We start from the raw sequence: 17517 nt of genomic DNA, 5'->3' as shown, positions 1-17517 counted from the left end.
CGACGTTTTATCTGTATTTTCGTGGTAAAAATCACCACTGTTATAATCGCTAATTGATTTGCTTTTTTATACACTATCGCGTAAATATGGTAATTAAGCCGATAGTACAACTATAATTTTATGTTTGATAAGGTGAAAGAGATTAGATACGATTCAGTGATGTTTTTAACGTGATACACACCCACATAAAACACATATGTACAATTTCATCGAATTTTGGTACCATGCTGAAATGGTTCTCGCTTGTAAACGGGCGGTAAAGGCTTTCCTACATTTGACGTATTCAGTGCAAAGATGTGTGTAACCTTATTGAACTTTCTTCCAGTGTTCGATGAAGATGTAATGGATGAACTGGCCAAGGCTTTACATCTTCCCGTTGAACATTTGTCCTTACAACCAACGGAATGCGACCAGGACGCCGAACCGGAATGTTACACGAAGGCCGGAACCACCTTATCGCCTGGAAAAATATTTGGTCCCTACGCAGCCTCTGAGACAAGCGATAACAGCGTCGAAAATTTAATTCAGGTAATCTTGAAATAACACATTGTATTTAGAAATGCTTGAAAATCTACAGACAAAACACCCGTGAAGTAGATTGTTAGTAGACTATATTTCACTATTTCAATTGGAAGGATAACGATCTTTAGCGAAGCCAGTCTCTGTCAGATTATGATAAAAATCGATTGAAATTTCTTCTTGCTCGTGTTATCATTCTTAGTTTTTGGTGAAAGATAAAGGGAACTTGTATGATGAATGAGATACTTAATCTTTTAAAATTGAAGCTGAGTTTAATCGGTGAGTTTTGATCACCGATTCTCTATCATGTATAGAAACACCACCTGGCTCTTGTGTTCATATCAAAGAGTGTGAGATAAGATAAGTTAGCCACCAAAATGAGATTGGTTTATAGGTAGTATAGATGTTAACAGTGATTATTTAGAATCTGTGAGTTGGGAGTAAGCGAGAAATTAGGCTCGTTATAGGTAAGTTGAATAACGTTCTCTGAGGTTATTTTTGGGTTTTACTCGTTTCTTTATCTATAACACGATTTCTCACCGTTGAATGAGAGTCGACCGTAACTTGAAACACATGGAGTCACTTTTGTTCATGTTGTTACTATCACTAATTAATGAAATCGATGATATCACTTGGAAAAATTTGAAAGAATGAATTTTGGTATTGCAGATGTCGGGTTTTGCAACTTTTGTTACAGGAATTACTTGTCTTTTGATATCGACTAACTGATTACGGAACTTTAACGGAACTCTAATACGATGAAGTATTTGCTTTGTATTTTTTACGTGCGCGGTAGGTGCGAACCTAGCTTCTGACTTCTGAATAATAGAATAATGGGAGTGTCTTCAGTCGAATGTTTCAAAATCATTCCAAGATGTGTTGTAACATTCCTATAATTCCTTCGCGTCCTCGACTCGAATACATTACGATGGAATTATTGGTTGATATTCGGGGCACTAACAACAGATTTTAACCGATATTCCTTGAAAAAGTAGATTCTTATCAACATTTTTGAATGTCGATCAGTCACTACGATGTGGCACTGACCGAACTATATACACCAATGTTATCTTTGCGAACTCCTTCAAAACCAAGGAACAAAACTCCAAAGTGTCTTGATCAATGATAAGATAGACGGCGCTTTCGGCGAAAGGCAAATAATAACCGGGTCTTATTCAAATTTGGAATATTGACACTGTTATTTGAGATTCTTTATCGAAATGTTGTCTGACGATAAGATTGGAATTGATAAGATATACGTTATCATTCGTGTACACGACGCGAATGCGTGCTGCACGTGTGTTGTCTCCACGCGGCCTTTCTTTCAAAAGAGGTCTGATGTCGATAAAAAACCACGTAACCGCTCATTTCAAAGATCGAAGTCTGATTAACACGAAAACTCATTCTTTGGATACATGACTTTTTCCGATGAGTGTAAATTCTTGAATTTAGCTAGGTTGGTTATTGTTCGATTCACTTACGTAAGTTTTTTCACAATTCTATCATTACAAAAAAGGTTGATTACTACTTGAAATTATCATCAATTCCATTCTTAATCTTAATTTTTTGTTTGAAAAAAATAAAGTCATGAAAAATGAAAAATATGAACAAGGTAGTGATACTGATAAGTGATACTGATTCTGAGATTTCCCTGCCCATGAAACTTTCTATTTTCGAATTTCAATTAATTTTGTCATATTGGGAACATGAATCATTGATTGCAGATGTCTTATGAATAAACAATAGACATAAATCAAGTTAAGGAAATATATCTACTTCGTCAATGTTTACAATATCATTGACAATTTCGAATTAACTTATCTTCTCTATGAATAATTGTGTACAATGTGGGTGGTGAGACAGTGTCTTAGAGAATAAAAAATAAAAATGAAATATTCTTTGTGTTTTAAAGTTTGATAAATCTATGTTAATCCATTTGCTCTTCATCATTCTATGGGATGTGTGTTAAATGCTATTTTTCGCATGCTAATGTATTATAAAGGGTCAACGGGGCAGTATTCACGGTGATTCACTTGAAGTTAGTATACATGACTTTGAACATGGACTTATCGTCCTTGATATTGATATTAAAAATGATTCGTGAAATTTGGATTGTTGATACTGGTCCTATCTCGATGATCTTCACCGGACGATAATGATCTTTGACGTTATCGCTAGAACTTAATTTACTTAATATATATTTTATCTTACTATTATTGGATATCCGCTAGACTTTAGTCGACAGGCTCCCGATACTTTGGACTCTAGTCGAAAACAGCCGAAAGAAGACATTATTGTCTCGAGTCAATCGTCGGTTGGACAACGTCTTCAGATGAGGTCAAAAACCAAATCTTATCCCTCAAAAATGTATGCTATCTTCGACAATCAGAGATCTGCCCTGATCCGAAAAAAATTCGAACTTTAGAACCGCGTCAAGTCAACATATCTTGCGGTTACATTGTATATTCAGAATAAAAACGTCCACGACAAATAAACCGAATCGCGTCTCTGTCAATTGTGTTTGCAGGTCTCAGACGGTATTGGTAAAGGTTTACTGGTCGCATCTGAGAGCGGGGCTTGGCTTAAACTCGTCCGAAAATCAGGAGTTAAGGAAGAAGATGACTCGAACTCTTTAATACGCTTCACAGGTAACGTGTTATATACATACTCTCAAGGTTTTTCCATTCATTACCGTAAAAAGATGAGATTAAAAATAAGAAAGAACGGATTGATCGAACTTGACGTGTCAGAAAGGTTTAGGTTGTTTAGGTGTAGAGGCGTAGTTTGTACTTTCATGAATATTTCTGTGATCGGTCACACGTATTCATATTGCGGTTAGGACAATGTTTGAATTAATCCAGACAAAGAACGACAGTTCGTCAAATAAATTGTTGAACCTTGAACGTTAAAAATTTTCTAAATTTTCTTTCAAAGATATGATAACCGATTGTGCACTTTTATGGTTAATGCAAAGGCGTATTTCCAAACGACAGAATAATAACGATATTCATATATTCCAATATCTCTGACACGCATCGAATTTGATGTACTATTTCGGCGTCGTGTAGGCTCGGTAAACATTGATACCTTTTTTTACTATCCAAACTTCTGTTTCCTGAGATGGATGGTAGTACGTTGCGATGACATACAGCGATAAGCAAAGACAACATTCGATCCAAACGCGATAAAATAGTTTATGTTTTATCTCATTTTTTTCGGAAGCCAGCGATATGTTGTACGTGAACATTCGTTACCGATTAGAAATGTGATCTGGAATTGATTCAATTTGAAATTGCGCATAATTGATAACGCTATCATCGCAAAAATGTAAATTACGAGAATAACTGCACGAGCTAGTCATCATAGAATCACTACGATACTAATTAACCATCAACGTTTTAGGAAATCAAAGTCAGATTTATTAATACTCGTATCTATGCTACAAATTGGACTCGTGGTCACAAGCAAGGCTTTGGTCGTTAAGATCGATGATGTATACATGTCTCAGGGAAAGACCTTTTACACGATCTCCGAATTAGGTTTTCGAACTTCCGATGTTCGAATAAACATACGAAGGCTTATATGGGAACATAATTATTACAGTATCGGAAATGGATTCCAGACCCGTTTAATGATAGTTTGCGGTTTGTTATCTAAAACTTCCTGATCGTGATCTATCATCAGTTTGGCGGAGCTAGTGAAAATACGACCCCAGCACCGAGATAAATAGTGACCGCTTGCTGTGCAATGAACTAAAAAACAGAGATGAGTCCCCATGTCTCAGCCCGGAAGACGACTCTACCTCCCCTGGTGCTGCGTTCTACAACACACATTTTTCCTCTCAATCCATCGATGAGTCAGATTAGACTATTGACCAAATAAAGTTCCTTTTCATCTCGTACAACTTGTCGTTGTATATATGCTCCTTTATCATCAATTCCATTTGATTTGCAAACACTCCGCGAAACTGTAACGCGGGCCCCTTTGTACCAGCTTTAAAAGATAAGATAACAAAATGCTTGGCTCAAGTATTTTTATGTTGGCAAACCCCATAAACCTGTTGACTTAGATATACATATTTCCTGGTTTTTGGACATTTTACGATTATACTCCACTCAGGTCCCAGTATATAATCTGGAATACTTTTTATCGTAGGTAGGAATATATCATGTGAAATTACGAGCGAAATACCGCCAGATACTTCACTAGTAGCCGTATTCGAGTTGGCCATCGAGGAACCAGATGAAAATATAGACGCTTCTCCAAGTGAGGTTACTGCTCAATCAGTACCATCGACGGAAGCGGCGGATGCCGGTGTGACGTCACTATCAAGCGAAATGGTCCAAGACGGGATGAAACTAGAGTCGACTGTTGGACAACGTTCAGTTCCTGGTTTTCAATCAAAGCTGCATAGCTCAAAGTCACATCGTAAGTAGACATCATCCAGTATATTCCGAATTCCATTTTCCTGTTTTGTTTTTATAGAATATTCTAAAAAAATTTCAGCGTTGATTTTCGTGTGTCGTGAATGTGGTGTAAGGTTCAGCAGTCCTAGTACTCTGAGCGCTCACACAGCGTATTACTGCTCGAAGAGACGATCAGAAAGCGGCATTGCTGAACCGGTATCCCCGATTACTACTAAACCTGTTAAACGCGAATCCGATGAATCGAATATCGGTAAGTATAAAACAGAAATATGAGAAGAATTTTCATCTTAATCTCGTTTGAATCTACAGCTAAAAATTTGGTTTAATCATCAATTGTAGATACGATAGATGGCTGCCATAGCGTTAAGCGTTCGCGGGTGTCACGAGATAGTGACGAGGATAAGGCAGATTTTAGTAATTGCGAAGATAGCCTCCCGTTAGCGAAATCTAGGGTTGATAGTCCACCGAAATTGCGCTGCTCGCATTGTTCGTTCAAGTCTCACGATCCGGCAAAAATACGGATTCACATCGTTAATACCCATACACCACCTTCAAAAACTGAAAATACTCAAATATCAAAGTCTCCCGAATCATTGGCATCACCTAGTAACGAAATTAAGAAGAACTCGTATTGCGAACGTTGTAATATTCATTTCTCTTCGGTGAAAACGTATCTCGGCCACAAGGAATATTATTGCGGAAAGAGACAAAACGTGAAGGTTTTAGATGTGGTCGAGCCTGGTTCCGTATCAGACGATGAAAGCGAAGAGATTAACGTTGACAAAGAACCGACCGTTAAGAATACAGCGTCTGCGAGTCCCGGCTCGATCCCTCTCGGTGCCGTCCCGCAGCTACCACCTCGTCAGATCGTCGTTCCGTACACCGTGTCGGCGTCTGCAAATGGCGCCCAGCAGGTCGTATTCGCGGCTCCTATCGTGTCTCCGGACGGCACTGGAAGCGTCGCGTTCACCGTACCGACCGTCATCATGCAGCCGGTGATCGCTGGTCCGGTGATGCATCCCGCTCACCAGCAGTTACTCTCAGTAGGACGACCATCGCGCGTTTTACCGTCCGAACAACCACTCGATTTGAGCATGAAGAAAGAAACCGAAAAGCGATCGACGGAGAACAGAGGATCGCGGTCTGAAAATGTTGACTCTATAACGATTAAAACTGAACAATTAGATCCTACGTCACCGAATGGTGTTGATATCACGACTGATGCGCTGGATCAATCTAAATCACCGGGTATGACAAAATCCCCGCCATCTACCGCCGTTATGAATTCTCCAATCTCGCCGACTTTACTGTCTCAGGTTCCCACATTGATGCAGCATTTAACAGCGCCAAAATTAGTAGGTATCGGTCAGAGTTCGGCGGCAGTGGGATGTCTTTCAAATTTCAATATGTGCGCTGAATGTAACATTGTATTTTACAAACATGAGAATTATGTCATTCATAAACAATACTACTGCTCCGGTAGAAGACCCAGCAAGGCCAACATTCCTTCGTTACCATCCCCAGAATGCCACGCTGACAAATCTAAGTTCTCTCACGAACCAAGCAGCTCGCATATACCCCTACAACGGTGCAACCCGACTAGCCCTGAACCGGGGCCATCATCACCTGTTCACCAACAGTTCGGTTGCACTCCTTGTCAAATACGTTTCAGTTCGATAAGTACTCTAGAAGCTCATCAGAAATACTACTGCCCATATCGGGGGAAGGACCGTAATGGTGATGCAACCGACGGAACTCCGTCCCCGGACTCTGGTGGAGATACAGCGGGTTCTTCAGCCGTTTATAGATGCACCCATTGCGCAACGGAGTATCCTACTGCACGACTACTCAAGGTCCACTTATGTCCACGAACTGCAAACGGTACCGGTATCTGGAATTTGCTTAGATGCCCACATTGTAGTTTTGTAACCCACAAAGAAAGTGCGTATAGCGACCACGTGAAGAAACACGTCAGCAATAAAGGATACAAGTGTAAACTGTGCGGATATCGCGGTAATACTGTGCGAGGTATGCGAATGCATGGTAAAATGCATATTGACAATGGTGAAGAGTTCACTGATATGGATATGATCGAACTAAAACTCGATACGTCGGAAGATACAGACGATGTATCATCATCGACTCACATAGCCGTCGATTCTGATCTAGAATCAGAAATAATTCGTCTGAAGAACGAACCTTATAAACGTAGACGATCTCGTTACCGCCGAGCCCTGGAAACGATCGACCACGATCGCCAACGATCACCTCCGCAACCGCACCTGCCAACACCAGAAAAACTACCGCCTTTCGTTTGTGGCATATGTAACTCTGGCTTCGCCGATTACGCTAAGTTGGAAAGTCATATGCAGCGACATATGGAAGAAAAAGCGTTCAAATGTCATCTCTGTCCTTCGGATGCGTTCACTCAAATAGAATTCTCCAAGCACATGAGTCAAAAACATCCGAATTTAGAATTGAATTTACAAGATGGCAGTAGGTATACAACAGGTCAGCTATCAGCCGTCGGTGACATCTCAAATACCACCGTTCAGGGAAACGATACCGAAAACTGTCCGATCACGGAAACCGACGTAAAAAGGGAAACTAAAAGTCCCGAAATATCAATAGATGGCGATAGCATCGACGGAAATGTGACAATACCGAACATAAAGCAAGAAAATGCCGAATGTTTAAAAAACGATGATGATAGAATGCATAAACCATCCAGCTTTAAATATTGTCAGACGACAAAATCTCGTTCTTCAAGTGTTTCACCATCTTTAGGCAATATGAAAGCACCTTTGAGTCCAGCTAATCCACCACCAGTGGATCACGTGCCGCATGCAGCATTCTCACATCAAATAACTGGTCGTTACTGTAAAGAATGTGAAATTCCGTTCACTTACGTGTCCAGTTTCATAGCTCATAAGAAACATTACTGTCCAGCTGGTAACACGAATGAAAATGCATGTTCACTAATTCAACCCGAATCGGTTTGATTATCTATTGTCGTTTGTAGTGGAAAGTGCGCCGTTTAGTTCTGGCATCCGTTCGTATGTGCTTCGCTGTATTTCTTGTGTTGTTATTCATTTTCATGCATAGTTCGTTCCCGATTGATGTATAAGTAAACGAAACCATAAAATCACTAACATGCTCTCATGTTTTTCTTTTCTCTGATCGAAGGTTTGCATTGGAGAGAAACGCCTGTAAGAATATCTCTGAAAAATCATGACCGTGATACTATTTATCAAATGTACAGGTTGCTTAGTAAAATAACTGCGGTATATAATGATATAAGAAATCTGAAACACAATCCAAACAATCGAAGATAAGTTGAGGCTGATGAAAATTAGCTACAACGGCGAATCGGACATCTGCGTATATGGAAACCCAGTTAAACGTAGTTACGTCGCCCGAAATCGATGAAGCTAAACTGAGTGTTTTTACTATTCGATGTTTTTTCTCTCGTCTTATCCGTCGCTAGCAGATTGCTTTTGTCATAAAAAAAACCCGACACCCATCCGTAACAGAAGTAATCAATCAGCGATTTATCAAGGGCTTCTACTACGACCATGGCTCGGAGAGGGAATGTCAGTTGAATACGAAATATAACACTTATGATTAAGGTAGAACACTCACACAGGTTTTACCTTGGAATCAATTATCAACATCTTTCAATTATTGGAGGAAATGCTACCACAAAAATCCATCCACGATAGATGAATTATTGTTCTGTAAGGAAGTATTTCTTTGTTCAATGCTTGCGTAAGGTAGTCACAGAGTGACGCTGTAAAATACCGACTGAGCCAAGTTTTATGATTGGCTTGTACTTCTGAAACTCCTACTGATTCCATCGTCTGTAAGAGACATAGGTGGGCGATTTAATGTCAAACTGAGAGACATGACATTTAAAGATCGTAACAAAAACGAGACGGCCGCAAAATTTTCAAATTCAATTCTTTTTGTTTGCCATGAGAATGACTTAGAGAAGAAAGAATATCATGTCGTATGCGCTACTTCAGTTTGTATTGAATTTCTAGTGATTGTATTCTGTAGGTTACTTGAATTTGAAGATAGCTGGCTCAACCCACACAGCCCAAACTTAATCGATTGATTAATGTTCTTCAACGTAACAGGAAAACCACTAAAAACTAATCTTAATTGCACCTCACTGTAACTAAGATTCCCTTGTCATCAACGTCATCTGAAGTCTGCAAACGTTTTCTTCGTGCTTCCCCCCAATTTAACGATCTTTATGAAAAATCATCATCGATCGTCAAGATGACTGTAGGATTTTGCGAAATAGTACCTTCACATGCGACTTAAATATGTTTGAACGGGTACGACGTGTGAATGGGAATTACACTGGAACCCTATCTTTTTCAGGAAGTGATACAAATTGACATATTGCAAGTGTCGAAGATCTAATCTCACAGTCGAATCATTTCATTCAAATTTGAAAACATGTCCTTTAAACTTTTTATCCAATTGGAATTTTCATGTTCAGTATTGCTCCCATGAAAGAATTTTTGATTTCGACCTATTTTCATTTTACGTAAAGTGCACAGATTGTGCACTTTATTATTACGTGGTAAATATTGCGCTATATTAAGATACAAAATCATTATCATCAAAGTATTCATGTTGCTATTAATAACAGATTTTTCAGAAGTACGTAGGCTGAAACACTTTAATCGTTGATAACGGTATCATCACTTATTGCACTGATTCACGTGTGGTTGTCAACTTCCCCCGTTAATGGACTTTTTGGTTTTAGATATGCGCGTATGTTATTGTCCCAGTAACTTAGAAAGTTAAACCTTTCAGTGCGTCTACACCGCAGTGCGGTGTATGAATCGATGATGGATTTTGCGAGTACACCGCACTACGGTGTATTGATTTAATTAGTAATTAGTAATTATCTCTCTTTAAAAATGGCAGCACTTGTCAAACATAGTGAAATACTAGTTACTAACGATACACCGCGCTGCGGTGTAGATGACGCACTATAGTGGTATTCCGTTATTCAACACAATAGGGTGGAATTTTTCAAAATTTTCAAATTATCTCCAGCACTATAGGGTATTGATGTGTCAGCACTGAAAGGGTTAATTAAAGGGTTTCGGATTAAATCCTATCACAATTTTCGCTGAAACGATAATGTCTTCATATCTCTCATCACGACGCCCGAGCGATTCGTCTTTACCTCCATTTAGAGGAATACACAGAAAAACAGTGTATATCTTTTGTATACATATCGCTCTGCTTTTTGAGGTCCATGCTTTTTTCAAGTTTAGTCACAAATCGAATTTTTTGCACATTCATATATAAATTCCATATGAAAACGTGTACAAATTGTATCTGACAATAGTTAGAAGAAAGCGTACTTTTTTAAATAGAATCAAAGATTGATTTGATAGCCTTTCTTGATCTTGTTATCTTCCTTTCACGAGCAATCTGTCGCTTAAATGAGCAATTAAATGGTTAATTTATCACACGTGTCAATGAAAAGGGAAAGAATATCAATTAATCAACCCGTACAATTACATCGACCTTGAACCAAATCACGAGAGGAAACCTTCCAGAACACGGAAAACGTACGACTATTTCATTGAGAAGCACTCAAGTAAAAAGCCATTACCAATGATCGCGATTTCGCTCTATTTCCAGTTCACGTGGGAAACGATCAACTTAAACATGTTCAGATTGAAGATGATGGTGAATTAAAGCTTCGACGTTTTGTCAATAATACGCCCTTCAAATGACATTTGTTTTAAAAACGGCGAATCAGCGAAGGGTACGAACAATGTTGTATGATTCCGAACGTAAACGAGTCCAATCAGAGCTGCATGAAATCAGAGCTGTTGCTGAAATAAGGTCATGCTTATGGGCCGCACTGAAAGGAATACATCTTGCGATAAAATGAAGCTATGTTTATATATTATATACACATGACAATAATTGTCGTCGACTCTGGCCGTCCGAGTGGCGACTATTAATTGATCAGATCTAACTCATGAATTTCCATATGATAAACTGAATTTATTTTACTAAAACTATAAGGTTATGATTATATACGCATGCGCAGAGGAAAGAGAGACGTGGGTGATGCCTGGAAATAGTCGTTTATCTAAAGGGAGTCGAATTACCGTAATGCCTGAATGAAAGTGTACTGATAAGAGCGGTTCAAACTATAAACTAGAGAAAGAATTGTGTCAAACTGAATGGCGTCACCGACATCCTCCCCCGCCGGAAGATAGGTACAAGATATGAAATAGTCGCAGCGCAGTTCTAGTGTCTTTTTATAATATCCGCATATGCAATTTGTAGTTGAACAATTAAAGTTCCAGGTGTAAACGCGTAAACAGTTACTGGCGTGATTAAAATTACTAATGTTTATATCATCCGGTGATATGAGTTATCCACGGTTGTAGGTCACTGTGTTCCATTCCATAGGTCATGGCTGCGCGCGTTGAAATAATCCACGAATATGTAATCACCGATACACTTTGATTTCATTTGAACATGTAACATATAACAAACTATTTAATCTAATACTAATCTACGCTAAACTAAAATATATGCGAGATTGAACGAGATGCACACAATTTTCAACATAAGAATTTTTATGTAAACTTAAACACGTTCGAATGTAAATTCCCAACTAAGTCGAATCCGAATCATGATCACTATCAGTCGCCAGTTGAGCAATCTTAGCTCGAGCTTTGTGTGCTGCTTCACGACAGGGTCTTTTTAATGGTTTGGGTTTGTCAGCTGCTGATTTGTTTTGTTTCACAATCACATCTACACTAAATTCAAGTGGATATAATTTTGACACTGCTCGACAAGTTGTTCCGTTGATGGTTTTGACCCTAGCCGCGCGGATACCACCGTCACTACTTTCGAGGGTTTCGGTAATAATTCCGAGTTTCCATTTGTGACGAGGAGTGTCTTTGTCGTTAATCACTACCACATCTCCGTTTTTTATTGTGGCCTTTTTGTGATGTCGCTTTTTAATTTCAGTTCTATGTCGTTCGCGGAGTACCGCTAGGTACTCAGATTTAAAGCGGTTTTGAAAATCAGTAATGAGCTTGGCTCTATAAAAGGCCATCTTTTGCAACGTTATGCTCGTGTTGTTCAAATAATCCGCATCAAATATTTCAGATTCCCCGATTTCTTCGTTAGGTATCAACTCGACGTCACGTCCATAGATTAACGAATTAGGAGTGACTGGTTTTAGCTCGTCAATTTTTTCTTCGACGTAAGTTAGGGGCCTATTATTTACTATAGCCTGAATTTCCTTAACAAGCGTTTGTAATTCTTCAATTGTAACGAGAGCATTCTTAAGCGTTTTCTTGACAGCTCGTTTTATCGTACCTACGCACCGTTCGTGAACTCCCGCCATCCAAGGGGCTTGGACTGGAGCATACTTGAAGGCAACACGCTTTTCAGCATAATGGTTTTGTGATTGAGACGAATTTGCGATTTCAAATAAACGCTTTATTTCGGCCTCCCCCGCGACGAAGGTTTTCGCATTATCGCTGTAGAGTATATTTGGAGTCGAATAGGCCGTACAAAAACGTCGAAACGAGCGTATGTAAGAATCTACGGACAGGTCGTTAACCACTTCTAAATGCACCGCACGGGTTGTACAACACGTGTACAAACATATGTAACATTTACCTACCTCTGTCACCCCTTTCCGGACATTCAAATGGCCAGTGAAATCCACGGCAGTGGCGGAGAAAGGCCTGAAATTGGTCAACCTGAAGTCCGGAAGAGGTGGGGGGTCAGGGGCGGTATAGGGCTTACCGTACAGCTTTTTGCATGTTACGCATCGATGGAGAACTTTCTTGGCAACGAATCTGACCGCCGAGATCCAATATCGCTTCCGAACATCGCATATTGTCATACCAACACCGTAGTGTAGGACATTTTCGTGAGATTGGCGTATGATGAGCGTAGCTAGGTATGAGTTGTGTGAAATGAGAAGTGGGTTTACCTGTTTCGCATTCTTAAGTCGACCTACACAACGAAGGTAACCACCATGTTTGTCTTTTTCGATACCTAACTGCCTAACAAGAGCAGGGCACTTACCTTTGTTTGTTTCGATGTATCTGAAAACATCAGGGTATGTTCTACGTTGGTGGCTAAGTATCAGTGTCATTTCAGCTGAGTACATGTCAGCAGCAGACAATTGACATCGTTTGTGTGTTAGCCCTTTTTTAAAGGCTCGCTTGACCAACGCTATAACCTTTATGAGCTTGGTCCAATCAGTGAATTCGTTGACATCAATAATGTTGTGAATACCTTGTTTGTCGGAATCTTGCGTTTCTCGAGTGATGAATTCATTTTCGTATTCTGTTGCTGCTGCGAGGATTGTGACCCCGATATCCTCATTAGCAACGGGAGGGGCCAAAGAGGCTAGCATCCACTGAGGGCCTGTGAACCACATAGATCTTCTAAGATTGTCAAAGGACATGCCTCTAGAAATGATGTCAGCCGGATTGTGTTCTGAAGCCACATGCGTCCAGCGATCCACAAGGCTCCCATTCTTGATCTTTTCGACTCGATTCTTTACAAATTGGGTCAAATCCTTGTTTGATTTCAGCCAACACAGAGCTATAGTTGAATCGGTAAAATATCTTACCTCAATTGTTTTGAATTGTGATGAATATGCGTCTATGACTGTGTTTACATATTTGACAGCCATAGTCATCGCTTCGAGCTCCAACTTTGGAACAGTCCATCCGGATTTGTTTTTGGACACGACTTTGTTTTTAGAACCTATAATCTGTACATTTCCACCTTGTTTTGCATAAACCACACAGCCGATGGCTACATTCGGAGCAGCATCGGAGAATACCATGAAATGTACCTTCTGATTGGTGTCCATACCAAGCCAACGCGGCACTATGATTTCATTCGTCTGTCGTAAATTTGACCTAATGACATCCCACTCACCCGTTTCTTCTGTTGATAACCTGTCATCCCAGTCTTTTCCAGTCAGCCACAGTTTGTTGATAAATATCTTAGCTAATACGATAACTGGGCCAGCTAAGCCAAGTGGGTCATAAACCGAGGCTGTTTGCGAAACTACAGACCGTTTAGTATTTGTTGTTGTTGTAACCAACTGAGCCTGAGATAACGAAATGAGGTCAGTTCTAGTATTCCAGCTCATTCCTAGAACTGACACCTCTTCTGTGGGGTACTGAATTTCATCGATTTTCGCTGCATCGCTTACCTGTTTCGAGTTCGAGGCCCACTGACGTAAGTGGAAACCTGCGTCGTTGAGAATTTTGTTCGATGATTGATAATATGACAGAGCATCGACCTCTGACATCACACTCGTGAGTAGATTATCAACGTAAAATCTGTTGATCATATCCGCTGCGATCCAAGAATCGCTCAGTTGCAAATGCTTATTCAACACTGCCGCTAGCATGAACGGGCTAGCAGTAGAACCGAAAATAACGGTATTGTGTTGGTAAGGAACGATCGGATTGTTTGGGTTATTGTCCTTGTACCAGAGAAATCGTACATACCTCCTGTCGCCTTCCTGTAGTTTAACTGATAGAAATGCCTTAGCTATGTCTGCCGACAAACCAATTCTACCAATTCTGAATTTCATTATGAGGGTAGGTAGATCAATGAGCATATTTGGACCCTCATACAGACAGTCGTTTAATGATGGGGAGCCTGCGTTAGCCGCAAAGACGATCCGTAAAGGGGTTGTGTTACTCTCCTTTAGTACAGGGAAATGTGGCAAGTAGTAACAATCCCCTTCCTTGACAGAATCAGGGTTTGGTAATTCAGATACTGTACCTCGGTTGCGATGTTCTTCCATTACTTTTATGTACTGGTCAAGTCGATTGGTTCTTTGGAGACGATTGGTGATCTGAAACAATCTAGCCCGGCATTGTTCCAGATTGGTACCCAGCTCATCATGTTCATGTTTCCATGGGAGTGGGGCCCAGTAACACCCATGTTTATACTCTATCTTACCTTGATACTGCGTTATGAAACTTTCTCGATCGAAAGTGTTATCCCCGGGAAACTCAGCTATGTTTTGGTGTAGATAGTCTCCTATGCTTTGGTCATCCAACAGTTCCCGATTGTTAATTGATGAGTCTGTAAGGGTACTTACCGTGTATGCATTTGTACTAGACCTATTTGTATCAATAGGGGTTAACAACCTGTGTAAGGGCCCGAAAACGAAACTACCGAGATTCGTGTGTTGTAACTGGGGACCGTCCGGTACGTCCTCCAGATTGTTCTTTAAGAATAGATGATGATGGGCAGTACCGATTAATAAATCGACCACGAATACCTCGGATTTGAAGTTATCTGCGAGGTTTGCATTTGAGATTTGTTCGTACTTTAGACAATCAGCCCAACCGTGTCGATAGATGGGACGAATTATCTCATCAGTGACAGCTACGTCGATGAATTTAACGCCATCAGATGTTCTAATGCCTATGGGTGCCATATCAAATACGCGCTTCGTAGAATGGCCACCGAAACCATTTACCTTTTTCGATAGTTGGTACGACGGTACCAATTTGAGAGCTTTGGCAACAGCGGAGCGAATGTATGACATAGAGGAACAATTGTCGAGCAGGGTATTGGCTTCCAAAGTGTGATTGTGATATTCAATACTCACCTGCCCCGTTTGCAGCAACACAACCTCATTTTGATAATCATGATTTTGATTACTGACCATGTTGGTAGTATCCAATGCGTATTTTCCGAAATCGATACTGAAATTCATATCCTCGCATGATTTGACATTATTTATATCCGATGTTTGAACGATTTTATCCAGCGCATGACCTTGGTTGACGAATGTACATCCGGAGACGGTTTGTTGATGTTGATCTCGGTGAATTGACGTGTGATGTGTCTTCTTGCATATTTTACAGCGATTGCGGTTTTGACAGTCCTTTGCTTGATGATTTGGTTTGAGACAGTTTCGACATAATCGTCTTTCGATTACCCTTTGAAGACGTTCTTCGATTGGTAGTTGACAGTTTGTTGGGTAGTGTTCACCGTCACAAAATGTGCATTTCAACTGTGTCTGTTTAGTGACGGATACCAATGATGTCGCAGTACCGGGTCTCGAATTTCGATACTGATGTTGGTACTGTAGAGATTTTTCACTTACATTTTCACCCAGATTGTCGAGACACTCTTCGTATGTGTTAATGAATTTATCCAGATCAAAGTTATCTTTTTGACCGCATGTGCCCATTTTTTCTAATAGATTACGCGGTAGTTTTTTCTCTAACGATGTTATGATGAATGGTGCACACGCGTTAACGTCAACGCCCAGATGTTTTAATGATCTTACATTCGCGTTGATCTTATTTAGAAATTGTGACAGTCCTGAATAGTTCGAAGTTGTTGATGGAATATCATAGATTTCCTGAATATGCGCTCGAACAATTTTACGATTTTGTCCGAAACGATCTTTCAGAATTGATGTCAATGTCTCGAGATTCGAGCCGGATGCGAATAGTCCCTTAACTGCTTCGAGGGCGCTTCCCCGAAGCTGACCGACGATATAGTTGAATTTTGTTATATCGCTGAATTTTCCTGCGATGACGTCGCATTCAATCGTTTCCCAGAACGCTGTCCACTGGGTGTAAGTTCCGTCGAATACAGGCAGTTTCAATTTAGGTAATCTCGCCGTAAATTGATGATGATCATTGTCGTCTGTTACCCGGACAGTTGATGTTTCGGGTTGTTTAGACTTCGTGTGGTTTTCAATATATCGTTTGGTTTTCAGAAGTTTAACTCGTTCTTCTGATCGTCTTGCGTTTGATGTTTTCGTTTCGTTTTTATAGTCGTCGTCGTTTCTAATCATCTCTTGGATTTGATTAGAAACGTTTTCCCGTGTTTCGTGTGCGTCTTGTAATTCTTCCAGGCGAGCTTCGAGCTCAGTCCCCTGGTCTTCGGTTACCGTTGATTGCTGCATTATTTGCAGAATAACAGAGTATTCCGCATCAAATGCGTCGATGGTTGATTCTCTTTTTCTGATGAGTTGTTCGATCTTCGTCATGATGAATTGAATTTTCTTAACTTTTGACTTCGTTTGAGTTAGTTGACTTTTTTATCCATTAATGCATTGCGTTGTGTATTGATGATGATGATTAGTATCCTGGTCACGGCACCAATGTCGTCGACTCTGGCCGTCCGAGTGGCGACTATTAATTGATCAGATCTAACTCATGAATTTCCATATGATAAACTGAATTTATTTTACTAAAACTATAAGGTTATGATTATATACGCATGCGCAGAGGAAAGAGAGACGTGGGTGATGCCTGGAAATAGTCGTTTATCTAAAGGGAGTCGAATTACCGTAATGCCTGAATGAAAGTGTACTGATAAGAGCGGTTCAAACTATAAACTAGAGAAAGAATTGTGTCAAACTGAATGGCGTCACCGACAATAATGCTGATGTGACTGAAATGAACGATGTGATCAAAGTTGCGCGTGTCCACTAGCTCGTTTCAGAACCAGTATCCGTTTCTGGGCAATAAAAACTAACGTTTGCCCTATCGAC

General features: G+C 40.1%; 2 protein-coding genes across 2 annotated transcripts; one reads left to right on the top strand and one right to left on the bottom strand.

The window, feature by feature from the left end:
• Positions 1 to 294: 294 nt before the first annotated feature.
• On the top strand, positions 295 to 8180 carry LOC141901194 (uncharacterized). The gene is made up of 5 exons (XM_074788304.1): positions 295 to 528; positions 3047 to 3167; positions 4675 to 4947; positions 5026 to 5196; positions 5286 to 8180. The coding sequence occupies exons 1-5, from the start codon at positions 295 to 297 to the stop codon at positions 7946 to 7948; spliced, it is 3462 nt and encodes a 1153-aa protein (XP_074644405.1). The 3' UTR covers positions 7949 to 8180.
• A 3433-nt stretch (positions 8181 to 11613) lies between these two features.
• LOC141901193 (uncharacterized) lies at positions 11614 to 17010 on the bottom strand. Its single transcript, XM_074788303.1, has one exon. The coding sequence runs from the start codon at positions 17008 to 17010 to the stop codon at positions 11614 to 11616; it is 5397 nt and encodes a 1798-aa protein (XP_074644404.1).
• Positions 17011 to 17517: the final 507 nt, after the last annotated feature.

This window comes from Tubulanus polymorphus, chromosome 3, assembly GCF_964204645.1.
Source record: "Tubulanus polymorphus chromosome 3, tnTubPoly1.2, whole genome shotgun sequence".
Taxonomy (NCBI): domain Eukaryota; kingdom Metazoa; phylum Nemertea; class Palaeonemertea; order Tubulaniformes; family Tubulanidae; genus Tubulanus; species Tubulanus polymorphus.
Note: the sequence above shows the minus strand (reverse complement) of the source record. Positions and strands in the feature narration are given on the sequence as shown.

Bases quoted from the DNA above. Each gene is read 5' to 3' on its own strand.
- LOC141901194 (XM_074788304.1), top strand. From the start codon at position 295: ATGTGTGTAACCTTATTGAACTTTCTTCCAGTGTTCGATGAAGATGTA. The intron at 4,948-5,025 runs GTAAGTAGACAT...AAAAAATTTCAG, and splicing joins GCATAGCTCAAAGTCACATC to CGTTGATTTTCGTGTGTCGT. The intron at 5,197-5,285 runs GTAAGTATAAAA...CATCAATTGTAG, and splicing joins ATCCGATGAATCGAATATCG to ATACGATAGATGGCTGCCAT.
- LOC141901193 (XM_074788303.1), bottom strand. From the start codon at position 17,010: ATGACGAAGATCGAACAACTCATCAGAAAAAGAGAATCAACCATCGAC.